The 25,446-nt window shown below is 46.9% G+C and overlaps 6 protein-coding genes across 10 annotated transcripts in view; 2 read left to right on the forward strand and 4 right to left on the reverse strand.

Annotated features, from left to right (window-relative positions):
* Positions 1-656: 656 nt before the first annotated feature.
* LOC114796044 (inactive all-trans-retinol 13,14-reductase) lies at positions 657-5,081 on the reverse strand. The gene is made up of 11 exons (XM_028989879.1): positions 4,925-5,081; positions 3,662-3,844; positions 3,344-3,585; positions 3,069-3,264; positions 2,780-2,977; positions 2,583-2,702; positions 2,339-2,477; positions 1,884-1,993; positions 1,199-1,365; positions 915-1,074; positions 657-823 (listed from the first exon to the last, which is right to left on the reverse strand). Exons 1-11 carry the CDS (start codon positions 5,079-5,081, stop codon positions 657-659), a joined length of 1,839 nt encoding a protein of 612 aa, XP_028845712.1.
* A 1,885-nt stretch (positions 5,082-6,966) lies between these two features.
* Positions 6,967-8,272, reverse strand: gngt2b (guanine nucleotide binding protein (G protein), gamma transducing activity polypeptide 2b). Its single transcript, XM_028989738.1, has 3 exons — positions 8,114-8,272; positions 7,397-7,485; positions 6,967-7,308 (listed from the first exon to the last, which is right to left on the reverse strand). The coding sequence occupies exons 2-3, from the start codon at positions 7,478-7,480 to the stop codon at positions 7,183-7,185; spliced, it is 210 nt and encodes a 69-aa protein (XP_028845571.1). The 5' UTR covers positions 7,481-7,485; positions 8,114-8,272; the 3' UTR covers positions 6,967-7,182.
* Positions 8,273-11,138: 2,866 nt separating this feature from the next.
* Positions 11,139-13,882, forward strand: tmem101 (transmembrane protein 101). The gene is made up of 4 exons (XM_028988207.1): positions 11,139-11,271; positions 11,570-11,750; positions 12,566-12,712; positions 12,786-13,882. Exons 1-4 carry the CDS (start codon positions 11,141-11,143, stop codon positions 13,092-13,094), a joined length of 768 nt encoding a protein of 255 aa, XP_028844040.1. The 5' UTR covers positions 11,139-11,140; the 3' UTR covers positions 13,095-13,882.
* An 823-nt stretch (positions 13,883-14,705) lies between these two features.
* lsm12b (LSM12 homolog b) lies at positions 14,706-16,786 on the reverse strand. Its single transcript, XM_028988208.1, has 5 exons — positions 16,586-16,786; positions 15,579-15,712; positions 15,387-15,496; positions 15,165-15,291; positions 14,706-15,024 (listed from the first exon to the last, which is right to left on the reverse strand). Exons 1-5 carry the CDS (start codon positions 16,710-16,712, stop codon positions 14,932-14,934), a joined length of 591 nt encoding a protein of 196 aa, XP_028844041.1. The 5' UTR covers positions 16,713-16,786; the 3' UTR covers positions 14,706-14,931.
* Positions 16,787-17,234: 448 nt separating this feature from the next.
* g6pc3 (glucose-6-phosphatase catalytic subunit 3) lies at positions 17,235-20,270 on the forward strand. The gene is made up of 6 exons (XM_028988206.1): positions 17,235-17,498; positions 17,578-17,684; positions 17,761-17,851; positions 18,032-18,150; positions 18,222-18,363; positions 18,437-20,270. Exons 1-6 carry the CDS (start codon positions 17,263-17,265, stop codon positions 18,777-18,779), a joined length of 1,038 nt encoding a protein of 345 aa, XP_028844039.1. The 5' UTR covers positions 17,235-17,262; the 3' UTR covers positions 18,780-20,270.
* Positions 19,497-25,446, reverse strand: part of tanc2b (tetratricopeptide repeat, ankyrin repeat and coiled-coil containing 2b) — a 63,061-nt gene continuing 57,111 nt past the window's right edge. For 3 of the 5 annotated variants that reach the window (XM_028988203.1, XM_028988200.1, XM_028988205.1), the window contains 5 exons: positions 25,270-25,299; positions 24,664-24,755; positions 24,431-24,577; positions 23,429-23,529; positions 19,497-23,330 (listed from right to left, as the gene is read on the reverse strand). In XM_028988203.1, the coding sequence (XP_028844036.1) occupies positions 21,290-23,330; positions 23,429-23,529; positions 24,431-24,577; positions 24,664-24,755; positions 25,270-25,299 (2,411 nt within the window). In that variant the 3' untranslated portion in view covers positions 19,497-21,289. The remainder of the gene's footprint in view (positions 23,331-23,428; positions 23,530-24,430; positions 24,578-24,663; positions 24,756-25,269; positions 25,300-25,446) is intronic. The other 2 variants (XM_028988202.1, XM_028988204.1) reach the window with 2 other exon arrangements.

A 25,446-nucleotide genomic window follows, 5' to 3' on the forward strand; every position in this document is an offset into this window, starting at 1 on the left:
ATCAGAAGGTTACTGGTTCGAATCCTGAGCCGCTGAGGTGCCACTGAGCAGAGTACCATCCCCTAATATAGTGCAGGTCGAGACAAGCTAGACAAACCAGGTGGTTCTTATCAGACAACGAGAAGAAAACTACTTGTTTATTAACATTTAATACACAGTATATAATCTCAAATTTATATCATTTTTATTAACTTGTTTTCTGTCATTAAGGTTTATCCTGAGTTATTGCACATCAGATGAGATCCTGGTAAAGTCAGAGTGATGAGGAAAGGCCGCTGTCTACTCAGCTAGAACATTAAAAGCACAAGATCTCTGAAGTTCGGAAACATTTGTCCTCCAAATTGTCCTCCAGCCAGTGCAGAACAAGCCAGTGGTGCTTCTGTACAGTGAATGCAGGCAGAGGGGTCCAAACTTTTCCCACTGCCGATGGCATTATCTCAAATATTTGCATTTAAAAGATCTGCTTTCATGCTACTACTATGCTCGTCCCCATAAACATGTTGCAACAATCCTAGGTCAGTCGACTGTATACTTGTTTGATTTATAGCCTTTCAATAATATTACATTTGGCCCGCATTTCTGCAAGAAAACTGTTAACAACAATGTATAAGTGATGCAGTTACTGAGGTTACCTCCAGGGGCAGCGTTGTGAAAAATCACTTCTGCTTCTTGGACTGCTTAGCCATTTCTTTGGCCTTCTTCCTCTTCAGCTTCATTTTCAAGAGCAGAAGATCGATGTATACAATATGGTCCAACACCGTGGAGGCGCAGAGCAGCCCGCCATGCAGCGCCCCAGCGATGCCACAGCTGAAAACGTCCTGACCTGAATGGCATGGAGCACATGGTGATGGTAGCTGCTCTAGACCGGTCTGTTCGATAGATCCTCTCTCTGGTCTTGGAGCTCGCTGGCTTACCTGAGATGTAGAGGTTTTTGACAGGGGTGCTGCATCGGTTCCTGGCTATGGCTTCAGCGTGGAAACGATCCAGGTTGTGTTCGGAAGAATACATGGCTCCCCGCTGGGCCCCGAGATAATGAACATTAGTCAGGGGCGTGGCCACGTCCTGGAACACCAGCTGAAACAGGTGAAGGGGAGCATTGTTTTTGGCAACAACCGCTTTAGGTTTAAAGACAGTGCATTCCTCCTTAAAAGTTTAATGAGCTAATCAGATAAATAGCATTTGCATGGCTTTGTGCTACCTTATCTCTCAGCTTGGGGAAATGGAGGCAAGCCCAGTCGAACAGTTTATTGGCGAATCTCATTTTATACTCCATGTAGTCATCCCCTCTCTTCCGCACAGTCATGTCTTTCCATTCCTCAAACCATTCGTAATTTACCATGGCCAGTATCGTCATGCAGGACTTGCCTGTTGAACACAGATAAATGCAGAAAGAAATCCCGCGAAAGACAAGGGGCAGATGGAAAAGGCAAGTAAATCTTTCAACTGAAATGGAATATCATGTTATGTGTTGTAGTGAAGAGATATTTACTGCTAATCATTATCGACAGAATGTCCTGTCCAGTAATACCATTCTGCCCCTGAAGAGGCGACAGTGAATAAACTGTCCTCCACCCTCTCCCCGCAAGAAACTGTGTTTATGACTTCATCCCTTCACTTTAAAGCTCTGTGAACATGGCCATTTAGTAATTGCATACATTATATGTGGCACCTTGGCAGTTCGGGATTCAAACCCATAACCTTCTGATTACCCGCTAGGCCACCACTGCCCCTAGGAATAATTCTGCTGGTTTGGAGTTTTGACTGGTGACCACATAGAGACCCTAAGACTAGCTTTCTGGACCTTTGGTGTTCAACCAGTAAGCTAACTGCACTATGACTTGCCATGTTCCAGTGAGAAATTGAAAGCTGATTGATTGTGTTACCTGGATGGCGGATCTTTGATGTGGGATCTTTGGCAGATGGGAAGGTTATAAACATCATGGGGATGTTATCTGGAGCTTCATCTTTGCTTAGGCTAAAGAATGTATCCATCCTTTTTAGGAAAGAAGAGTTAAAACATCATCAACATACAGAGGTTTTTCTGAGCAGTTCAGTAAGGTGCTTTAAAGCAGGTAGAACACATTTTTAAACAATTCATTGTTTCCACAGTTTTCATGTACTGTAAAACCTTGACTTTTTTTAGCTGGAAAATCCTAAAGCAGAAAACGTTCCTTTAAAGAGTTTCTGGGTTCAACTTTCAGGCAACACCACCACCCAGTGGGAAATGGGCCTAACAGCACCACTGATGGGCCTCACCACACATCCAAACCCGGGATCTTTCATTTTCTGGTTCTGAAATGATAATGGAAATCATATATTAACAAGCATTTTCTCTCACATGTCGTCCATGTCATTAGACTTGAAGAGCCAGAGGTTGGTGGATCCAATTCCCAGTTCCTCTTGTGTTGCATTAAAGCCAGAGAAAACCAGGAAGGAGCCTTTGCCATGCTTCATCATGTTCAGACGATCCTGAACCTCTGGACATGGAGATCAGGTTCAGATTACACATCATACAACATGTAATCATTTTGTCCACTGGTGATGATGTTCTTCACCAGCTTTTATATGAGATAAAAGAGAACCTGGCTTAGTGTGGATTTCAGGAGGGAGAAACTTCCGGAGAGTGTTGAAGATCCCGCAATTGGAAATGACCACAGGAGCTTTCACCTCAACCTCTTCCTGGCCCTTTCTTACAGCCACACCTTGAATAGACATTTGTTAAAATATTGAGCTTAAGGACTCAAGCAGTTGAGACATATTGTCCTTGTTAATGACTCACCACATGCTGCCCCATCTTTATCCACTAGGACGCGGGACACATGGGCTCGAACCAGGACATTCCCTCCAGACTTCTGGATCACCGGGATGATGTGAAAGGGGATCTCACTGCCGCCACCTCTTGGATAGTAGGCCCCACGTTTGTAGTGGTGTAACAGCAAGGCATTTATCACACTGCTGGAGTCCCTTGGGGGGACACCTTTGCACCATAGACACATTCAGCAAACCAACCAATGAGCTCAGAATTAGAACTAGGTAAGAGGAGGATGGAATCCTCAAAAGGAATCTACCATAGAAGAAGTAGGAGAAGATGATGTGGAGGTCCTTGTTGCTGGTCAGAGAGTTAGCCAGTTCGAGGGCACTGTAGCCTGAGTGGCGGAAAATGCTGGAAGCTAGATGAGCAATTCCTGACTTCAGCAGGAAGAGGGCCAGCCATTGTGGGATGAGCTTCAGTGTGGCCAGGTAATGGGTCTTTCTGGCAGAGAGCTACAGAAAATGACAATAAACCAGGTGTGTGTGTTCTGTTAAGACAAGTAAACTACAGGAGGAACTCAGAGGCTGAAACCTTCATGAATTTGAAAAACTCTTCGATGGCTTTGGTGTCGTTTGGAAACTGTTTCTTCAGGTGAGCTTCCATTTCGGTCTTGCCACTGTAAATGGTGTATTCCCTACGTTCTTCTCCAGAGCCGATGGTGATGGTGTCAAAATGCTGCTCCAGCTTCACAAACTGCATTTGACCTTCAGTGATCTGGTCCATGGCGATCCTCAACAAGCTGTTCTCATGCATTTGGCCTATGTAATGAAGTCCTTATAGACACAGAGAGATCTTGGTTGAAGATCATGAAGTCTTCCTACATTCATGGATGACTGGATGTTTTCTTACCAACGTCAAACTCAAATCCTTTTTCAATGTAGGTGTGGCAGCAACCCCCAGCCTGGTCATGCTGTTCCAGAACCAGCACCTTCTTGCCCGCTTTGGCCAGGACGGCGGCAGCAGTCAGACCCCCTATGCCACTCCCAATCACAATGGCGTCCAGATTCTCAGGCACTTTGTCCAGACTGAAGCCTGGAACCAAATATTCTTTCAGAAGATTTGCAGCACATTCCATTTAGTGATCAGAAATGTCTGTTTTTTTCACATACCTTGATGGCCATAAAGTTACAGTGCAAACGGCATCGTGTAAGGCAAACGGCATTAGTGTAGACTGTAAAATTAGACTCTTTTTTTTTTATGACCAAATTGTGGGAGCAGCCAGAGAAGGAAGAAGAATCCCTCAGAGTAACTCTCACTCTCCGCCTTCTCCTACACTATAATCTGTGCAATAGCAGGCTGCTTCTTGCTATATATTTGTTACGGGTTAAAAAAACGTTTGTGTGAATGACTATTGTGTGATTTTAAAGCCTGGCATGGGGAAGGTCCACAGTCTCTAAGATTCTCTAGCAAATTTCTGGTATCGGTGGCCAGGACACGACAAAAGTCTTGAGATGACAATACCTTTTCACTTGCATGTCAAGACTTTGGATGGACCTCCATAATAGGAATTTTTTATGATAAAGCATTTCAGTGTGGATAAGTAATTGTTTCTTTTGTAATATTTTTAAGTTTTTCTTGGTTTTGTCATTTTTTTAGATTCAGCTTGTTAAAATATGCTCTGTAAATCAAGATTATTGGACCACCTGTGAGATCCTTATCGCACATTTCTGACCAGCAGACATACAGGCTGTTACTCCAGATCATTAGAGACCCTTCACACCCTCTGAACTCTGCCTTTGAGTGTCTCCCCTCCAGACGCAGGCTCTGATGCCCTGGCTGCAGGACACAGAGGCGGAAGGTCACCATTGTTCCTAAAGCTGTCCTTCTATTGAACTCTGGACACCCCCCCATAACAACCACTCTTTTTTTACCGTTATTTATCGTTCATAGTGCAATACAAGGAAAACTTTATTGTGTGTCATATGTTGAGTCTACTGTAACAAGTGTTATACGTGAATTTGAATAAATGTTCAAACAAATGTTCTGTATGGCTCTGTATGGTATTTTTGTGGCACCTACAGTTTATCCACAGACTTTGTAGTCTGTACTGTCACTCTGCCATACTTTGTGAAAACCAAACCTATCAGTGATGTACAAGTACAGGTAGCTCACCTTGTTTCAAAACTGTGTCCCTCTTCTTCTGGTCAAGTTCCAGAGATCCTGGTGGCCTCACAGACTCCATAGAGAATGGACTTGGCTTCCCAAACAGGTACCAATACGTCCCTGCGGCCATGACCAGGAGCCAGACCAAGACCACCACAAGCCACATCCTGAGTCAAAAGCCTCTGATCATCAAACTAAAATGAGAGACGTAGAAATGACAGAGGAAAGAAGAAGCGGATAACCTGCTGTGGTGAAAAGGGGTGAAAACCACTGATCACAACGAGCAAGAGAACCATTTATGCCTGTCAGATAGTGCTGAGCCAAGGGCACTGGAACCAGAAAATATCTATAATTGACTGCTGTAAAGATAAGAGACTGTCTTGTATAACATGTAATCGGTGGAAGCTGTTTGCATGAATATATAGTCAAGTTTAATATTGTGCATTGTACGCAGAAAAATGGCCGTCCAGCAGCTATTCTGCAGTCATAATTTTACCACTGACAGGAATTTCAGGTCATTGCATAAAAACGGCATAATAGTGGCTGCTTACGTTGACCGGAAAGGCTCCCCGGCAGCATCATTCTTGGATTAATTTATAGTGCATTCAATTAAATTCATTTTTCCCTTCAGAATTCTACACACAACACCCCACAATGACAATGTGAAAAAGGTTTACTTGAGGTTTTGGCAAATTTATTACAAATAAAAGAAATCACATGTACTTAAGAATTCACAGCCTTTGCATAAAACTCCAAATTGAGCTCAGGTGCCTCCTGTTTCTCCTGATCCTCCTTGAGATGTTTCTGCAGATGTCTATATACGGTCCCACAGCTGACAGTTCTTTTCAGAGCACAAACCAAGCCTGAAGTCAAAGGAATTGTCTTGAGGTACAAATCTGGGAAATGTTATAGAAAGATTTCTGCTTCGTTGAAGGTCCCACTGAGCATGGACGCCTCTAACATCCGTGAAAGTGAAAGAAGTTCAAAACCACCAGGACTCTTCCTAGAGCTGGCCGGCCACCTAAGCTGAGTGATCAGGGGAGAAGGGCCTCAGTCAGGGAGGTAAATTTGCTGAAAACCTCAAGTAAACTTTCTTCACAGTGTCATTATGGGGTATTGTGTGTAGAATTCTGAGGAGAAAATTTAATCCATTTTGGAATAAGGTTGTAACATAAATCATGGAAAAAGTAATGTGCTCTGACTACTTCCAGGATGCACTATATAAACTTCAGACAAATGGACCTGAAATTTGTTCTGGTTTTATCCCTTATCGTATAATGTAATTAAGATAAGGCCACCTTGTGCAAGAACACGCTTAGATCATATGTGCATTTTGTCCTGCTTTTCAATGCACTGTTAATGAGGTGATAAGGAGAAGACGAATGGCACAGACAGGCGTTTTTGAAAGGAAATTGTATTATTCTAATCCATATTGTGCATAAATCTGTCTTCATGGAACGTGTACAGTTCATAAATCAGAGCAAAAGGAGGCTCATTTTGCAAAGTGATACTGACTTAAACTGGCTCCCAATATTCTGCCACAACTGACTGGAGACCGTAAGCAGGACTGATCTTTTATAATACATCAGGATGAACCACACATGGTCTATTGACTGTGTTTTACTGAGATGTTGGATCCAGAAAGCACAGAGCACACCTACTGGACATGGTGGTTGTTTGGTTGGTTAGGAGGGTAAATGTACAGGAGTTGGTGAGATACCAAGCACCAGTATCAGAGCCATTCAGAGATAGTGACCGGTCAAAGTGCAATGAGTGAATTGCCCCTTTTCAAGAACCATTATATGAGCTTTCTAGCTGAAGTCAGTTTTGACCCATTACATTAGAATTAAGCCCCACTGGTTGTTTGGTTGAGAGTAAAGGAAGTAGCAGTGGGGATCAGGACTAATGGGATCAAAAGATTGAGACCCAGCGTCTGGACGAATCCCCAGAAATGAGCTTAAACGCTTGACCTGCAAAGACTTTATCTACTGCATGAGCGCTGACCGAATGCCAAAATGTGCAGAACGTTCCAGGAAGAACTCCAACGGGACTCACGTCTAAGTGCGTTTATTTTACAAAGACAAAACAGGGAATGGTAACAACAAAGAATACCAGTCTAAAAAGCATCACCATACAATTACACTGTTATCTGTCGACCACCTGAAGAACATCCGGAAGCACCCTAGGCTGTGGGACTGAGGCTGACTGTCATAAATAAAAAAAAATATTCCGTCACGTAGCCAGCCCTGCGCTCGGCAGGGCCACTGCTATGTAATGATGCATCCTCCCTTCTCCTTGAACGGGTTCTTATCCTCAGGAACGCCCTTGATCAGGGGATCTTCAGCAGATGTGGCCTCAACAAAGTCGATAGTTTCTTTGACAGAGGCTGAGACCTGAAAGAAGGAGCGGAGTCGGTGAAGCGACTTTCGACTGCATAGCTATGACCGTTTCTCTACAACCAGGTCCCTCCTGACTACTCACTGCTGTTCTAGAGGTGCTAACTTCCTTCTTCAGCTGGTCCAGCTCCATCTTCAGGATGTCCTTATCTGACATGTCCCGAGCCATCCTGGCTGCATGAGAGAAAAGAGAAATCAGTCTTAAAAATCTCATCCACAAGTCCACCACTTGTTCAAGCATCTCACTTTGGTATATGTTGATGCGCATAAAATAGCCAACAATTTTTTTTATTTTATTTATATCTTCTCCATGAATGTCAATAAAATGGCCCATCATTTCCAGCATTCAGCCTATGCTCTTATGTGCTTTAAAATGTCCACTCTTGAAATCACTCATTTGGCTCAGTGGGACCCAATCTGTAGATAGTATTAGCTTCATAACTTCAGAACCCTGCCAGTGTTTTAGATTTTTTTTAAATATGTGTATTTCCGAAAAAGGAAGGTTTTTATCTTGTGCTTGAATATCTTTGTTTGATAGCTTGTGGAAGTTCATTCCACCACCTAGGAGCCAAAAGAGTTTAAATGAATTCTTTGGGGGATGGTGGTAACATTGGAGCAGTGCTGGAGGATCAGAGAGTTTACTGGTACATCTCATACAACACTTTTTTTCATACAATATTATTATTCCTAAAAAATAATCACATCTGCTGTCCCATTCCATTATATATGAAGTAGGACATCTGCAACACACAATACATTACAAAACACAAAAATTACAGGAAAAAGTCCTCATCTCCTTTACCTGTGGAATGGTGGGACTCCTGTCAGAAAGAATCGGGTTGTGTCTCCTAGGAGATCATCTGCAGAAGAGCTGCTGCTCCCTGCTCGCTTCCTCTCCCGCAGCCCACTGATCTCCACGTCTCCTACTCACCTCGCCTTATCCCTGAGTGTGTGGGGAGGGGGATGCTGCGATGGGATTGGTCTCTGATGTCACCAATCCGCCTGATCTAATTAGGTGACGGGAGGAAGTGAGAATGCTCCAAGCCTCCACCTCTAAGGAGAATGGAGGTCACCCCGTTCTTGAAGCTTGGATAGAAAGTTTTATTTTAGTCGAACCACCTCAGGAGATTATGATTTATATTATTTCACCTTGGGGTGGCAAAAAGACAACAAGGCCAGGCAAAAGTCTGTGTTAGGGACAAAACATAAAACTGAATCATTTAGATTCACATTTACTTATGTAAATGTATAAACGATAATTGAGCATTTAAGAACAACTCATAACTATATTGGCACGTGTTCTGTCCCAGTTTTACGGGTCTATTAGAGACTGTGTTGTCACATGAAGGTGTGCATCAGAAATCTCACATATCAGAATTCCTGTGTCGGGTGAATTATAATTGCATGCGTCCCGGTGGGCGACTGTGATCCAGTTTGAATGATTGTCTCTTGTGACACACGTCCTCCCCCAGGTTCCACAGTGGGTCAGTGTGCAGCGGGCGTGGCGTCTCTGATCCAAGGATAAGCTCGTTGCACTCGTTTCACATCTAAGCTGTTTTTCAGGATCCGGGTTAGTCTCCTCAGTGCGGGATTAGCCAGCGTGGCACGTCATTCCTGATCTATGACAGATTACCACCAGCATTCTAGAATGCTCCTTTGACGTTCCTCACTGGTGAACAATAGGAGTCCCACTGCTTTTAAGAGCACATAGCTCTGAACATTATAGATGCTGAAGTCACTTTCAGTTGAGATTCCTCAGTCTAATCTTTACACGAGATGAGTTAGTGCACATCCAAACTGTTTCCTGTTTAACAGACTTATGTCATGCAGACACACATGAAATGGAACCGTTATTTCAATTAATTACAGTTCTTACTGCAATTAGGTTGTGTTTTGTGGACATTTTTAAAAGCAGCATTGTGTTGTATGACTTGTATGAAATATCCTTGCAAGAAAGTCACAAATTATCCTTCCTTTTTGCAACACATAAATAAACATATAAAAACATTCTTAAAATAATTATACATTTTTTTCTTGATTTTTAAATGTATTTTATCTCTCACAGTTGAAGTTGTTACTGATTACAGATCTCTCCATTCTTTATAAGTGGGAAAACAGTTTATCAAATACTTATTTTCCCCTTATTTTGTATATACATTTACATTTTTATAAAGTCATTCAAATTATTTTTTTACATTTTATACTATACTGTTGCTATTTTTTTTCTATTTATTTTTGCTGCCCTAATCTTCTACTTTTCAATGTAAATTTCCCTTATGTGGGACTAATAAAAGGATTATCTTATCTTAAATTTAAAAGGAATATTCTTAACTGTTAACTATTTTGATATTGTGTAACATTCTTCCTTGATCCAGTACCTTGCCCCTTATCCTAGTAGCTGTGAGATTGCTGTGAGATTGTCTGTATTATTTCTATATGCCAATTATTTTATATTGAATTGTTGGAAAGATAAAATCTGCATTTCTTTAACTCTTTAGTAATGGCTTTCGGTGGCAGGGTACAATACATGTACAGTCCAGCTCCAACATCCTAACAGGTAGGTAGGTAAAAACTTTATTAATCAAGAAGGTTCCAGTGAGAAATTCAGTAGGGGACATTCAGACAGGTTTGAAGTCAGGACGGGCGACTTGTAACATTCAACCATTTGACCACATCCATGGTGCATTGGCATTGAGGTGCCACTGAGCAAAGCACCGTCCCCACACAATGCTCCCCGGGCGCCTATCATGGCCTCCCACTGCTCATTAAGGGTCATGGTTAAAAGTAGAGGACAGATTTTGTTGTGTCACCATGTGTTGCCTGCACTGTTTCACAATGACAATCACTTCACTTTCACTTTTTTCCCCACTACTGCACGCTGATTGAAAAGGCTGACACAAATACGATGTCATGGTTTTGTATGCAAAAGTTTTAATATTGCAGCATTACTTTTAGAAAGGACATCCTGCAGCACCACATCTGGCAACTATATAAATAAAAGCAAAAAGCATAACAATTATGCAATGGCACTGGTAGCTGAATTATTTGTATATTATATATTAATCATATATGCATAATTATGCCTAATAACTTCGTTATTTAATATGTTAACTTTGGTAGTTAATTATTCACTATCTCTGCAATGCTCTAAAATTCTTAAGGTCTTTTCTTGACTTATAGTAGACCTTGCTGATGTGATGTGATTTAAAGTTATACTGCACACAATATGTATTGCACTTTTAAAAAGTTTATTACCTAATTAAGATTGGTTTATTGTCAGTACAACAGTATACACAGTATACCGTGTATTGAAATACTGTTTCACACAGGACCCCCATAGTGCAATTGTAAAAGAATGCTTGTAAGTGGATATGTCGGATATTTCAAACAGGACACAAGACATAGAATCTGCAAAATGAGCAGAAATATCCAAAATGGGCAGGGTGTTAGGAAGTGCATAATACTGGATGCGTATTGCTGTTGAGTTTTAGTGTTTTGGTAATGGCGGTGTGTTGAGAGGTCTGACTGCTTGGGGGCAGGAGGTCTTGCAGTTCTGATGCTCGGGGTGAGAAAAGGGAGATTTTAATTTTAATAGCAATCGCGCAGAAACGTGGTAAGAAAAAACTTACACTTAACTATGATACTATAATAGCAACATCAATGTTCCGTTTATTAAACGTTGTAAATGGCTAGATATGTAGTGAAACAATTGTCTTGTGCTCATATTCACAAAAGGCAACAAGTGGGCGGGGCAAAGAATGGGCGGGGTTTGTAGTGTCCTCGGCGGCACTGCGCGTGCGCGCGCATCTACTTCCGGTCCTCCGCAGACATGGCCGCCCCGGGCAGGAGGGAGACTCTGCGGCTGCTGTCTCAGTTCGGCGCCTTCATCCTCACACGCCTGGGCTTCTGGAACTGCTTCAGCATGCTCATGCTGTTCGCGGAGCGGGCCGACGTGAAGAGGTAGGCGGAAACCGGGCAGCTCGGCCCGCTGCGTGCTACTGGAACCGCGGTTAGCCGGAGATGCTAACATGAGTCCAGATTCGTCAGGATGAAGCGGTTTCTGACGCCTGGGGAGAAAACCAAAACGGCCTTTATTTTAAAAGAAACACATATTTATATTTACATGTATTTGCATTTAAAGCCGTAGTTCTGACTTTCTGGACTGAAACAACTAGTTTTAATCTGTATGTGTATCATTGGTGAATGAATGAATGAATGAATGAATGAAGTGTTGTAAAGGAGCTGCTCTCCCCTGCAGGAAGCCCGACATCCAGGTGCCCTACCTGTACGTGGACATGGGCGCCGCAGTTCTGTGCTCCAGCTTCATGTCGTTCGGGGTGAAGCGGCGCTGGTTCGCTCTGGGCGCCGCTCTTCAGCTGGCGCTCAGCACCTATGCGTCCTACGCTGGGGGCCTGGTGCACTACGGGGACTGGCTGAAGGTGAGGAGTTCACAGCCCACGTAAGGATTTTAGGGTAAGGAAGCGGTCCCGTATTCTGAGGTTTGCTGCAGGTTCGAGTCCCAAGGTGCCACTGAGCAAAGTGCCGTCCCCACACGCTGCTCCCCGGGCGTCTGTCATGGCTGGCCACAGCTCACCAAGGGTGATGGTTAAATACAGAGGACACATTTCACTGTGACACCGTGTGCTGTGCTGCATATAACCCAATGACTTTCACTTTCAAAATTTTCTGACCAAACCACCTTGCAAGTGGTGGTAGTAGCCTAGTGTGTAACACACTCCCCTATGAACCAGAAGACCCAGGATCAAATCCCACTTACTAACAATGTGTCCCTGAGCAAGACACTTAACCCTTAGTGTCTCCAGGGGGGGGGCTGTCCCCGTAACTACTGATTGTAAGGCACTCTGGATAAGGGTGTCTGAAAAATGCTGTTAATGCAAGTCAGTGTTCATATGCGCTCGAACCACGCATCACCCATTCCGGGTTCGCTCTGCTTCGTTTCTCGGTCTGCTGCTGCTAAGTTTTGCTGCTCCAGCTAACTGCAAACCAAGTACAATGGCGAACTGCAGGGATTTTGAACCGCCAACCTTCTGATTACGGGTCCAGTTCCTTTCCCGCTATGCCACCACTGCCCCATGTGAGGAGTAGGAGTAGTTGATTATAAAGTAAAACCGGCGAAGGACCGTACCTCCAGAGGCGGGCGGCTTGACGAGACCATTTGTAAATGTTCTGATGATTGGAGATGAGCAGGCGACTTTTCCGTGTAGAGAACAGGTTCTCTTTGTGTCGGTTGCAGGTGCGGATGTACTCTCGTGCCCTCGCCATCATCGGAGGTTTCCTGGTCCTGGCCAGCGGAGCAGGAGAGGTGTACAGACGGAAGCCTCGCACACGCTCGCTGCAGTCCACGGGCCAGGTCTTCCTGGGGATCTACCTGATTTGCATGGTACGACCTTGTTTGAGCATCGTGTGCCCTGATCTGTTGCTGGACTGACTGCACTACCACTTCCCACCACTAGGTGTACTCTCTTCAGCACAGCACTGAGGATCGGCAGGCCTACCTGGACCACATCGCTGGCGGGGAGGTGACCGTGCAGCTGTTGGTGGTGGTGTTCGGGGTCCTGGCCCTGTCCTTCCTGTCGGGTTGCTACGTGCGGATAGCAGCCCAGATCCTGGCCGTCCTGCTGCCCCTCGTCATCCTCTTCAACGATGGGAACCTCGGCTACTGGCACTACAGACGGCGGGTTGAGTACTGGAACCAGATGAAGCTCATTGGGCAGAATGTGGGCATCTTCGGAGCCGTGCTGATCCTAGCTACTGACGGCTGAGCAGTTGAGGGTTTTGGAGGAGAACGCGTTCCTGTCTGAGGGAGAGTGAGGACTGGGACTGGCCCACTCCAATCTCCATCCAGGGTGCAGAAAAGGATCCCCTCCCCATTCCACTTTCCATTTTAATTGCTGTTTACATTTTTTGCCCGAGTCTTTATTTTGCTTATAATTAAATCAAGACTATTGGTTTTATTTATAAAAATGTGTTCACTGCCGTACTGGAACTGTACAAAACACGGCGAGAACAGGGATTTTAATGCTTCATTCATTCTTTTTTATGTCTATCAGAAACTTTCTATTAAACACCAGGCCTGTTTTTATTTTTTGTATTTAACAGCATCATGGTTTGATCACCATTTGTACAGGGACTACGTGTAGAGCATTAAAGAGGATATTTCCGAGACAGGCCTATCTATGTAACCTAGAGGAATACCTGTTGCAGTCAGGCTCGCTGCTTGTTTACTTTTTTTAAATAAGTCACATGAACCTCCTGAAACTGTTGACATGTCCCAACGTCCAGCTGCTGCCTTTTCATGACAGGACAGGGACATAACCAGTCCGATTCCCTATTCCGGATTGGCTGGTTTAATGGGATCTGTTGGCAGCAGGAACCAGCTGAGAGACCTTCATCCCCAAAAATACAGCTGACATGGAAGACAGTGGTCTAAAATACATCACGCTGTATTGCTGATGATTGTATTTACAATATTATGATATTGATATGTGGAGATTATTCTGATTATGACAAGAATAATATTAAAAGTTGCCAAACTCCAACTTTGATACAATTTAGAGCAGCTTGTGTGTTCATAATGCTCTTTTCCACACTGGAAGGTTGAGAAATCAGAAGATGGATGTTTGACGGTGGTTAGTTTTAAGCTACCTAACTGAAGAAGTGCTAGACATTCACCATGTTTCAGTATCAGTATGATATGCAGTACAACGTGTCCTTATCGATCCTGAATATGGATAAAGATGAAGATGTTTATTCCACCTGCTTCGTCTTGGTTGGTCTGGTTGCTTCCAGGTCCCTCTTCCTCCTACAAACAGCAACTGAGGAATAAACCTCACATTAGCCTGAAGGGCTTAAATGATGGTCCCAGATCCTGCTGAAGGAACGACATGTAGTGGTTGAGCTTGTAGCACTGGCACAGCCTGGAGATCTCAAGCAAGGATGGTGGCAAGAAAAGTGTGTGACATTCCAATATGAATTCAGATAAGGAGCATTCCTATTGGTTAATCCTGAACACCCCAGAATCGTTGTTGTCCTAATAATAATAATAATAAAATATGAGCTGTATTAAACCCCAGCATTACAGTCAGAACATTTTGTTAATTTTATTTTAGAAAATGTCCTTTTAAAGTGTGGCATTTCAAGTCACTTGTTTTAAAATACAGAAAATACAGACAATTGAGCACAAAACGGAAAAAAAAACACAAAGAAAATAAAGTTAACAAGCTTTTCTGACTGCACTTTTGACAAAATGGAATCAAAGGCGAATGAGGGATGAAAGATGGAAAGAAAAGGAGGTGGTGTTGGAGAAGGAGGGGGGTTAGTCAGGGATAAACGATGGTTCTTCGTGGTTTGTGTTTTTAAATTATATGCATAAAGTCTAATTTAGAATGATCATCTCTTCACATCTTTCTCTCTTTCCTTCTTTTTTTTTTTTAATCAGTTAAAATGTTTGTTGTTGGTTTTCTTCCCGACCCCCGGCGGTCCCGCAGCTGCTCGAACGCTGAGGGCGGGTGGAAGGGTTTCAGGGCGCTGGCCATTTCCCGCCGCGTCCCCCAGCGGCCCGCCTGGCGCTCCGTCACCACGGCCGGCTCCGCCCCCTCCTCAGGAGGATAAAGACGAGTCCTTCTGTGTCTGCTGTGCTTGTGTTCGCTGCGTGGACTTCTGACTCTCCGCATCCCGAAAATGCTTCTCCACCTGAGGGGAGGAACGCAAAATTCCACTTATTTTATCTGAATTTTGGACAGAATTACAGAGAGGGGAACACGTACACGTGGCCCTGAGATACACAAAACGGAACCAATAAAACATGCAGCAGGAAGAGCCAGAAAACTCACTATTTTTCGTATATGGCTTAAAGCGCTGCCCTCTTTGCCTTTGCAGTTGTCCACCTGATAGGGAGGCGCGATTACGACGTCGTCCATCACAATGATGTTCTTCTCCTGCCATTTACAGTCCTTGATGCTGGAGAAAGAGAAGACTGATGCTGTATAACTGTTCATTATTCACCATATTCAAAGTGAGCAGAGTAATAACGGGCAACATCGTTATGAACGTACGTTTTATGGATGGTCTGAAACAGCTGCTGACCCTCGAGTGAAACTCCGGCACTGATTGCGTAGGCTTGGGACAACTTGTCCTCCTTTTCCGAACGTGCCCGGTTGGCAAGCTGGAGGGAAGAAGAGCAGCAGTGGGTCATGTGACTCGTGGTAAACGTGGACGTCACGTCGGGCGGCGTTCAGCCTCCTCACCTTGCTGACATTCAGAGATGCGAGGGGAGGCGGAGTCTCAGTGCGGTCATTTATGATCTCCACCTCGGACACATACGCCAAGTTAATCAGCATCACATCACTGAGGTTGGACTTGCCACTGGAGGGGGCGCATTCTAAAGGAGGTGTCAAAGGTCAAGGACAAGAAGCATCTTCAAAAATGTAACGCCCCAAAATCCAGCCTCTGCTGCTACAACAGGGAGATTTCTCGACACAGATATCTGATCAAAGTTAAGCTTCATTCATTGAATGAAGCAGTTCAGAACTGACCCCGGACCCATGACCTCAGTTACAAGGTCACCTCCATAAACCGGGGATCCTCAGGCTTCCAGCATAAACACCTTTTTTTGCGGGACTGGTTTAAAACCGATCGCGTCGAGTGTCACGATAATCTTAACCGGAGGCTGCAGCGTCAGTGTAGAAATGTAAAAGACCCAACACGCTTGAGATTGCCTCGTCGCATCGTTTGCCAGGTGAAGCTGGCAGAATGGCGTCGCGCCGTGATGACGTCGCAGCCGCGGACAATGTTGACGGTTAGCAACGCTAGCAGGCAACAGACCACGCGCGGCCGCTAGTTAACCCCCCCCCGCCCAGTCCCGCCGCAGCCGGGGAGCGACAAGCGGGAGCGCAGCCCGGTGCTTCCGCCGGCCGGCCGTGGTCAGAAGCAAGTGAACGTTAAGCCGGCGCTGCAGGCGGGCGCTGCGAGATGAATGGATTCGCCTCGGTTCCGGTGCTCTGCCGAAATTTACACCCCCCCCCCCACCACACACACGGCCCAGCCTGATGCTCCACACACGGTGCTGTTTTCGGTTACGACAGACACGCTGAACCGTGAATCCGAACGGGGGAAAGATAAAAACAAACGCGGCGAGGCGCGGGTACAACAGACGAGTGCGCTTGCGCGGAGCACTATCTGGCATGTTGCGGTTACCCTACAGGCCCCTGTCCGCCAAGGTGGCCTCCGGCTCGGCCGCGGCACAAAAGGATACTCAGCGTCAGCATCTTCGACTGGTAGTCGAAAGCCACCACCTCGCCCTGCAGACGCTGCCCCAGGCAGGTGAGGCAGGAGACGTTGCTCCCGACGCTGAAATATTCCCCCGGTCCCGGAGCCGCCATCTTCTCCGCCAGGAGAACCGGAGCGGAGCGCCAGCCTTACGTGCAACGTGCGCGGCGAGATGACGACGCGCGCGACAGCGGGGCGTGTCCGGTGACGCAAGCGCGTAGTGCGTCTCACCCCGTTCACGCGTTCGTTCAACATTTTGAACAATTAAAGTCGGCTTTCATTCATTATTTAACCCGTTTTGTTGTTTATCACGTTTCTACCGTCTTGCGAACGTTATTACATTCCTAATCGTATTTGTTGTCTGTACTTTAAATTATGCCATATTTTAATTTTTTGTGTATCTGGTGTATTTTATTATAGTTATTTACTGTATTGCCTGTAGTCGTGCTATTAAATTCATTGTAGTTGTTAATAAAACAAAAACCAACCTTTACACCACAAATTTAAATGACGTATTTTAAAGTAATTTAAGGAACGTCTGTACCACAGTAACGTAAAAAAATACGTTATATTATAATATTGTAAGTCGTATCGCTCCGGAATGTGCGGGGAATGTTCTGTGGTCCGTTGACCTCTGACCCGCTCCGGCGGTCCGCTCCAAACATGGCGGAGCGCTCGTTCATGGATGCGCTGCACACGCAGGGGCTGCGGGCGGCGGAGGCGCTGCAGCTGGCGACGGGCTCCCATCATGACCTCTGGCTGTTCGCGTCCCACCTGGGCGACCCGAAGGCGGCCTTCCTGCTCCTCTTCCCGCTGAGCTTCCACCTGAGCCGGCGGGTCGGGTTGGCGGTGGTCTGGGCGGCGGCGCTGAGCGAGTGGCTCAACCTCGTCTTAAAATGGTGACGCCGGTGAACACTCGTTCATCCCGGAGGCCGAGGTGGTGATGATGATGATGATGATGACGATGATGATTTGCAGGGTTTTGTTCGGCGAAAGACCCTTCTGGTGGATCGGCGAGTCGCGCTTGTTCGTGAAGGCGCCGCCGCAGGTGCAGCAGTTCCCGTCCACCTGCGAAACGGGGCCCGGTGGGTGGCGCTGGAGGACCGTATGAATATGAATATTGGTTATATATGGATGTTTTATATTCTCTCACGATCCCAGGCAGCCCTTCTGGTCACATGATGGTCACCGCCGCAGTTTGGTGGGTGGTGACGTCATCGCTCACCTCTCACCTGTACTCCCGAACTAACAGGTAAAAGTTAATTATTTTGGCACACTAATGAAGAAACGATTTATTTTGTCCTTTGGGAAGGTGTGATGTGGTCTTGCCTAGAATCTGTGCCTTTATGTTAGAAGAAGTGATTGCGGTTAGGGAGACTCACGGATTCCTGATCTCCCATCATGCACCATCATGCCTGTTTCTTCTTGTCAGCAAGCTGTTCGCTGGTGTCCCGCTTCTGCTGTATGCCCTGGTGCTGGTGGCGGTCGGCCTGTCTCGGATCTTCCTGCTGGCCCACTTCCCCCACCAGGTCGTGGGCGGTTTCCTGGCAGGTCAGTGGCGTTACTGCCGATCTGGCGGGGCGGTGTGTCTGCCCGTCGCTGATGCAGGTTGTTGTCGGCAGGGCTCGTGCTGGGGGTTCTGCTGAATCGTACCGAGCTGGAGTCCCGCTCGCTGCTCTTCTTCCTGGCCACCAGTGCCGCTCTGTTTGCAGGAGCGCTTCTGTTCTACTCGGGCCTGCAGCAGGTCGGGGTCGACCCGTCTTGGTGAGTTACTGGTCTGAATTGAGTTTTAAGTCCTGTGTAGACTTCCCTGATGTAAATGTTCTCGGACCTCCAGGTCCATAGCTTTGGCCAGAAGGTGGTGCACTCGCTCTGAGTGGGTGCGGATGGACACCACGCCCTTTTCCTCTCTGATGCGGGACTGTGGGGCTTTGATTGGTCTGGGACTTGCCAAGGTGTGGAGGCCCCGCGGGTGGAGCTTCTCCTGGGCACCGAAGGCCCTGTGCCTGGCTCTCTCCTCCATGGCCCTCTACCACATCAACCGCTTCGCCCTGCCCGTGTCTCCGCCCGTCCTCTTCTACACGCTCTTCCTCATCAAGTTCAGCATCGTGCCTCAGGTGGTCATGTTCCTCATACCTGGCCTTGTGCATCTCCTCACTGCCAGACCAAAAAAAGAGTGAAGGTGCCGTCGGCTCCTGATCTCCACTGTTCAAGGAGAACGTCAAGAACACGGCTGGATGCTAAACCTCCATGAAAACTCATCATGGCCCTGCAACCTTCAACCTTGGATGGATTATTGTTGCTGGTCAACCATCTTCACCAAGTTAACCAGGTTGGGTAAATGAAACCCAGTAGGACATCAGCACTCCAGATCTCCAGTAAACTGTTCGTTGCATCTTCACTGGATCATCACGTAACTCCACATGGACCCCCTTACTTCCCATTTGCACACTCCGATGTTCTGCAGGTTCTCCGTTGACTTATTGTCTGTATTTTGTTTCTGCCCTGAATGTGTGTTTTGTGCCTAACAGACTGTAAAAAAACGCAGAATGTGAATGTAACCAGACATCATGTCTGATACCATTATTTAAATTAAATTAAGCATGTTGGTCGACTGGTTCATGTTTTCAGAGGATCTGATGTGGTTCGTTTCCCAGTTTAACACGTAAAGTGTATAAGATGAAAGATAATTAAATTTACACCTTTTAAAACAAGTGAATTTAATTTCATTGGTGGCCAGGAAGGTGGCAGGTCGAAGTGAAACCTCTTTTGTAATGAATAGAATAGTTTGTGTTGTAACAGCAGCAGGGTGGATTAATCAGACAGATGAAAGTTTTTTTTTTTTCATGGTAAAAACACATTCATTTTATTGGCTTTGAACTTTTTTTTTTTTTGAAAGTTTTTTTGTTCATTTATTTTGTCACAGCGTCCAGAAAGCTCACATGTACAGACAAGAGAACTCTGCTCAGCAAGCGTTACATTAAATTCAAACCAAACTGAAATAAAATGAAATAAACCCAGTTTGTTCCGGCTTTTGCACACGTTGGTCAGGGGAGGTCAGATGGGCGAGGCGATCGGAAACATGCACTTATTTACAGCAAAAACAAATGTACACTGGAAAAGCAGAACGCCTCCCAAACTTCTGTCCAAAATTTTGGAATTTCAGGGGTTACGAATTTGAAAGTAACGATCAGATCTGCGAGCTTGACTGGCTGAGGTTCAGGATCTGTGGCGTCCGACTTAACACCGCCGGTCAAAAACTGATGTTAAAAGCAGGATTTTCAAAGCAGCATTTCACCACTTACACCTGACTACTGGATGAGCTGAACTAGACTCGAACCGTGCTTCACTACTGCATGTTCAGGCCACCGGGGCTCCTAGTGCCCTCCCCTCCTTCGTGATTTCCACAATTCCATCCTTTTAAAGACATTCACAGTCAGTAGTTCTGCACGGTGGTAAAACGGATACGGCTGCAGATGTTGCCTGTGGTCTGGTGGGGGATAGACGGTTTTGGCCTGTATGTATGTACAGCAGGTAGACTCTGTGCTATAAAGGCTATGTACATCGCTATAAACACAGTTTGTTGTAATTATTGTTAATCATTCATTTGCTTGGAGAGTTCGTAATTGCACTGAAAGCGAGACTCAATGTCCAGTACTGAGAGCCCCCGCCGCCCAGAGAGGCGATCGCCCCTCCCTACCACAGGATACCACTGAGAATATAATCGACTACTTCAAGATCAATAAAGTGCTCTTTTTCTTAGAGAACTCCACAGGCAATGTGTGCAGAAGAACATTAATAATAATTAATCATAATAATAATAATATGAACAGAAATAAAGCCTAGCTATATTGCTAACCCAGTGTTTCCTTTCCTTTTTTTTTTTAAATCTCCTTTTAGCATCTTCCAATTTCTTAGCCTGACAGCTTGGCTATGTACAACAGAGAACTATATAATTTTTTTTAACGTTCTGTAACGGTTCCCTGCCGCTTAAAAACACAACTGAACGTCGCGTGTCATCCAGAGATCATGCCTCCTGTCTCCGCCTGCTTACTGAACAATCTGGGTGGCTCCTGAAGAACCAAAAAAATGAAAACATGAAAAGCAGAATACGATTGAAACAAATACTCTGTTTATATTTCAATATTCCTATACATTATATAACTTATAAATACTCCTTTGTTGTCCTTCATTAGGAACAGATTAGTGGCAAGTCGTTTCTGAGAGGTCTCTTGTTTTTACAGTATTTGAATATTCCGATATTATGTTCTGTTTAGGCTAGTCTTATCTGTGGCACACCAAGTGGTGCTTGTTTTTAAAGAAAAGAGAAAAACGCTCAGCTGTTTTTAAGAGTCCCACTTTCACCATCTCTTCCATAATCTGCATACACACACACACACACACACACACTTTCAGTCAGAGGAGAGTGTCAGGTGACGTGTATATTCTTTAACCCGACAGTGGTGCGGTTCTTTTTCCATCCCTGTGAAGTTTTCGGCAGGACCGTGTATAGAATATGGAGTCCATCTACAGGACCCTTCAGTTATTGAGTTTCCCTGGACGACGGAGCTGCACCTTGTTCAGTGTGCTTACTCTAACCCCGCCCACAATACACTCATACACACACACACACACACACACAAGCTCTCTCTCACACACACCCCAGCCTGCAGCCACGAGGGGGGGACCATCACACGTTAGACTCCACGAAGGGTCTCTTTGGTTTGATGGGTGAGGTTGGACCTTGTCGGGAGTCGCGCGACAGCTGCCGGTACATGTTCTCCTGGTACGCCTGAGCCACCGGCAGCGTCCGTGCCACCTTCACGTCCTGGTAGGTGGGCACCTGGCTCACCCGCTCCAGGAGGTCACGATCTCCTCGCCCGCCGTTGGCCAGCTTGCCCAGCGGTGATGATTGGGACTGTGTGTAGTACTCGTCGTCCAGCAGGTGGCCGTTCTGCGCGTTGTTGGTCTTGTTGTAGTAGGCGATGTTGCCGAGCGACGTGGGAGGGCTGTAGGATGCAGATGTGGTGGACACCTGGTGGATCAGGTTGCCCGGCGACGTGGGGCTGGTTATAACAGCCTCCATAGAGGTCATGGCCCAGCCACGTGAAGGCTGGTGCAGGTACTGTTGAGTCCGGGCCGTCTTGTCGATGATGCCCATAAAGGGCGTGGTCCGCGAACGCGTGCTCTCGCCCGTGTACACCGCCCCCGATCGGCCCTCCACGGTCTGCGAGGGCGAGAGGTCGTCGCAGCCGCGATCGTAGGCGCTCTGCAGCGGGATCTCCATCTGGGCCATGGAGGACGTCGGCCGGAAGGCCGCGGCCAGATTGCAGGTGGAGCCTGAGATGTTGCTGCTGGAAGGGGAGAAGCGCAGGCTCACGCTCTGCGAGTGGATGAGGGGCCTGGGCGGAGTCACGTGCTGCTTGAGCTCGCCGGGGCTGGCGCTGATGGGCCTGCGCACCAGGTGGGAGATCTCGGGCGAGCCCATCTGGCACGGCGCAACGGCGGAGCGCTCCAGCTCGTGCTTGGAGATGGGATAGTACGCCGCCGACTGGCTGCGGCTGATCTGCGGCGTCTGGCTGAAGCGCAGGTTCCCCGGTCCGCCACCGGAGGAGCGGTAGGCGGAGGCAGGCCGCTGTTGGGGCATCTCGTCCTTCAGTAGGCCGGCGTCCAGGACACCTCCAGGACCCCCTCGTCCCCCGTGCTGGCACAGAGCCCCGGAACTCATGCTGGGCTGGACCTGGACCTGGGGCATAGACCTTCCATCCAGAGAGGGCTGGTACACAAGCCGGCTCTCCACCTCCATTGAAGTCCCTTGGTAGCGGCTACTGAGGGGGTGGGCCAGCTGACTATAGCCACTGTTGCCGGGCGGGTTGGTGCGGACGATCTGTGCCATGGCCGGCTGCAGGCGGTGGTGCTGGGAGGACTGTGATGGCTGGGAGGAGAACTGGAACGAGCGCTGGCTGCTCATCTTGGACAGCGGGGACTTGGGGCGACTGGGTATCTGCTCTTGCTGGTAACGGACCGGGGAGCCTGACTGAGAGCGGTAGAGACACACACTTTCCACAGGGGGGCTGGCCCGGTACGGAGCTCCCCGACGCAGTGGAGAAGGTGGTGGACTTTGATAGTCCATCCCTCCTGCACTGCCCATGGATGGAGGGCTGAACTGATAGGGGGACTGGTGGACAGGGGAGGTGTGAGGAGACGTAGAGCAATAGTGGGCGTTCTGATGGGTCGGAGAGACCGATGGGGAGGAGGACTGGTAGCTCTGCCGTGTGGGGGGAGACATGGAAGGGGTGCTTGTGTGGAAGTCAAAGGCCTGGCCCAGTGGTGAGCCACCCGTTAGGTAGGTGGAGTCGTGATGGACAGGGGATAGGGGTGGACTCTGGATGATTGGAAGGCTTGACAGACTAGGACGGGTCTCTGGAGGTAGGCCTAGGGAAACGCTTTCAAGCTCTTGCTCCAGAAAATCATTGTCCTCAAAGAGATCTTGAACTGGTTCCATGTCCTCCAGTCGTGGCTCGGGAGGTGGGAGATGAACAGGTTCTACCTCTTCATCTATGGGAGGTGGAGAAGGGGGTGGTGACGGGGGTGGTATCAATTCTGGTTCATCCAGCTGGATGGTTTGTTGACACTCTTCCTCAATCCGCTGAAGCAGACGCTGGATCTCATGGTTGTTGGGGCAGAGCGTGATGGCTTCTCTCAGGTCCTCCAGAGCTTCAGTAAACTGCCTGCGCAAAAAAAAAAAGAGAGAGAGCAGAAACTCAAGCATCATTCTAACATACGGCTGAGCTAATTCCAGGAACGGACTGCTCTGCCTGATCTGTACCTGCTGCTTCTCTTGGCGCGAGCTCTGGCATAGAACGCTTCATAGCACTTGGGTTTCAGCTCCAATGCCTTGGTAGCAAACTCCTCAGCCATCCCAAAGTCCTAGAAACCAAAATCTGATTTAGTAATATAGAGCAAGTATTTTCCCAGAAGCAACCGGCCCATTGTCGTTTCTATAGTTGTTTTTGGCGGCCTGTCTTAATTTTAGTTTTAGTCTAGTCTTTGTGTCAAGCTGTCATTTTAGTTTTTATTAAACTTAGTCACGTCCAGACTCCTTTTAGCCAAATCAAGTTTCATTCGACTAAAACGCTGAGCATTTTAGTCTTGTTTGAGTCAGAACTATCCATGACTATTTTAGTCTAATTTTAGTAAATGCGAACTGATGACTTTTACTAATGCAATTCTGTTTAACCCAGTCAATATAGTAGAATTACCTAGTACAACAGACAATTTCATATTTGAAACAAGGTTATTATTATTATAAAATCAAAGTGGCATCAGGAAACAGAAATACTGCATACAAGGTAACACAACAAAATGTGTCCTCTGCTTTTAACCCATCGCCCTTGGTGAGCAGTGTGTTGGAATTGTGCACCTCAGTGGCACCTTGGCGGATCTGGGAGTCGATCCGACAACCTTCTAAGTTACAGGGCCGTTTCCTTGACCGCTAGGCCACCACTGCCCTGTGCAATTTTCATTACATTTCGTCTCATCTCCATGGAAGAGGTGTCACACCTGGACTGAGATGCTTGAGGCCAACACTTTATTGACATTTACAGCATTTAGCAACCAAGATCATAGTTTTTGCACCAGGTAAACGCCCTGTCATTCCAGCCGCTGGGGACGCATGTGTCTGTGTGTTTCTTGGTGTTGCTCTCAAGCCTGGGTAAATGAGTAATGTCGCGCCCCTGACGGACCTATAATCTACCAAAATGATGCAAAGTCTTTCACTTATATCAAGTGAACACCAAGACATCTGGTCCCGATTCTAGATCAAACTTACATTGGTTTTCCTGCGGCAGCGGGACAGGTTGAGGAACAGGGACACCTTGAGTTCTCTGAAGGCCTTCAGCTCATCACTGAAACCCTCGCGTGGAAACTTCTTCAGAGCGCACTGATAGCGCTGTGCTGCTTCCTTCACCTTCCCCTTCTGTTAGCCACACAAACACAGTGTAGATGGGAAAACATCTAGTAACACTTTCCCTCCGAACTGTTAGCTTCACAGTCTGCCCTTACCTTGTAGAAGCCATCACCTTCCTCTATCAGTTTGCTCAGGAGGATGATCATGATGTCAGGTTTGGATGTCGCCATCGCCCACGTGGCTGGACCTGAGGTCAACAGGATGCATGATGGGTAAAAGAAAAAAAGGACAGAGACAGTAATGGGGAAGGAGAGAACGATCCAGAGGGAGAGAAGAGGACCAATGCAGAATGTTCTGAAGAAGTACCAGTCAGCACACACAGGATGAGCAAGACAGGTGGCTGCTGCAGAGAAGCCCTGGCACCCACAGATTGTCCACAATGCCTCAGGGACAAACAGTGTAGACAGTGAAACTGAATATGAATGACACCTTCCTGCGTCATTCTCTGCAGCAGAGGTTCCTAACACATTTTGGGACAGAAGGAACAGGGTATGAGGAGAACTTGTGTCCAGACGGGCCCAGGGAGCAGCAAGACGGGCAGACCCAGCAGGCTCAGAAGGGACTCTGGTTCTAATGATCTACACTCGCTTTGCCTGCCTGTGGGATTCGGAGCAGAGGGACACATGGAGGAAAGGAGAGAAAGATGGGAGCAGAGGACAGCTGGCAGGATGAACTGATGATGTGTGATGCTTGGGCTTTACCTCGCGGTCGACTCGGAAGCGTCTGGCATCCTGTGGCCCATGGTGGAGAAACAAATGTCAAAGGGTACAAGTGAGGGTCAGGGGAAGTTGAGGGGAGGGGGTGTATGAGCAGGAAGTGTGAATGTGTGTTTGGGGGGTGAAATGAAGTCATGGTGTGCGTGGAAGAAGGGGAGTGGA

This window comes from Denticeps clupeoides, chromosome 8 (assembly GCF_900700375.1).
Source record: "Denticeps clupeoides chromosome 8, fDenClu1.1, whole genome shotgun sequence".
Classification (NCBI taxonomy): domain Eukaryota; kingdom Metazoa; phylum Chordata; class Actinopteri; order Clupeiformes; family Denticipitidae; genus Denticeps; species Denticeps clupeoides.

Excerpts from the sequence above, each read along its gene's own strand:
- g6pc3 (XM_028988206.1), top strand. The coding sequence starts at position 17,263 with ATGGCGGAGCGCTCGTTCATGGATGCGCTGCACACGCAGGGGCTGCGG. Across the intron at positions 18,151-18,221 it reads CGTGGGCGGTTTCCTGGCAG|GGCTCGTGCTGGGGGTTCTG; the intron begins GTCAGTGGCGTT and ends TGTTGTCGGCAG. Across the intron at positions 18,364-18,436 it reads GTCGGGGTCGACCCGTCTTG|GTCCATAGCTTTGGCCAGAA; the intron begins GTGAGTTACTGG and ends TCGGACCTCCAG.
- LOC114796044 (XM_028989879.1), bottom strand. The coding sequence starts at position 5,081 with ATGTGGCTTGTGGTGGTCTTGGTCTGGCTCCTGGTCATGGCCGCAGGG. Across the intron at positions 2,703-2,779 it reads TAAAGATGGGGCAGCATGTG|GTGTGGCTGTAAGAAAGGGC; the intron begins GTGAGTCATTAA and ends TGTCTATTCAAG. Across the intron at positions 1,366-1,883 it reads ATCAAAGATCCGCCATCCAG|GCAAGTCCTGCATGACGATA; the intron begins GTAACACAATCA and ends TGTGTTCAACAG.
- lsm12b (XM_028988208.1), bottom strand. The coding sequence starts at position 16,712 with ATGGCGGCTCCGGGACCGGGGGAATATTTCAGCGTCGGGAGCAACGTC. Across the intron at positions 15,497-15,578 it reads CATCTCTGAATGTCAGCAAG|CTTGCCAACCGGGCACGTTC; the intron begins GTGAGGAGGCTG and ends TCTTCCCTCCAG. Across the intron at positions 15,292-15,386 it reads TTTCAGACCATCCATAAAAC|CATCAAGGACTGTAAATGGC; the intron begins GTACGTTCATAA and ends CTCTTTCTCCAG.
- tmem101 (XM_028988207.1), top strand. The coding sequence starts at position 11,141 with ATGGCCGCCCCGGGCAGGAGGGAGACTCTGCGGCTGCTGTCTCAGTTC. Across the intron at positions 11,272-11,569 it reads GAGCGGGCCGACGTGAAGAG|GAAGCCCGACATCCAGGTGC; the intron begins GTAGGCGGAAAC and ends TCTCCCCTGCAG. Across the intron at positions 11,751-12,565 it reads ACTACGGGGACTGGCTGAAG|GTGCGGATGTACTCTCGTGC; the intron begins GTGAGGAGTTCA and ends TGTCGGTTGCAG.
- gngt2b (XM_028989738.1), bottom strand. The coding sequence starts at position 7,480 with ATGGCTCGGGACATGTCAGATAAGGACATCCTGAAGATGGAGCTGGAC. Across the intron at positions 7,309-7,396 it reads TTAGCACCTCTAGAACAGCA|GTCTCAGCCTCTGTCAAAGA; the intron begins GTGAGTAGTCAG and ends TCCTTCTTTCAG.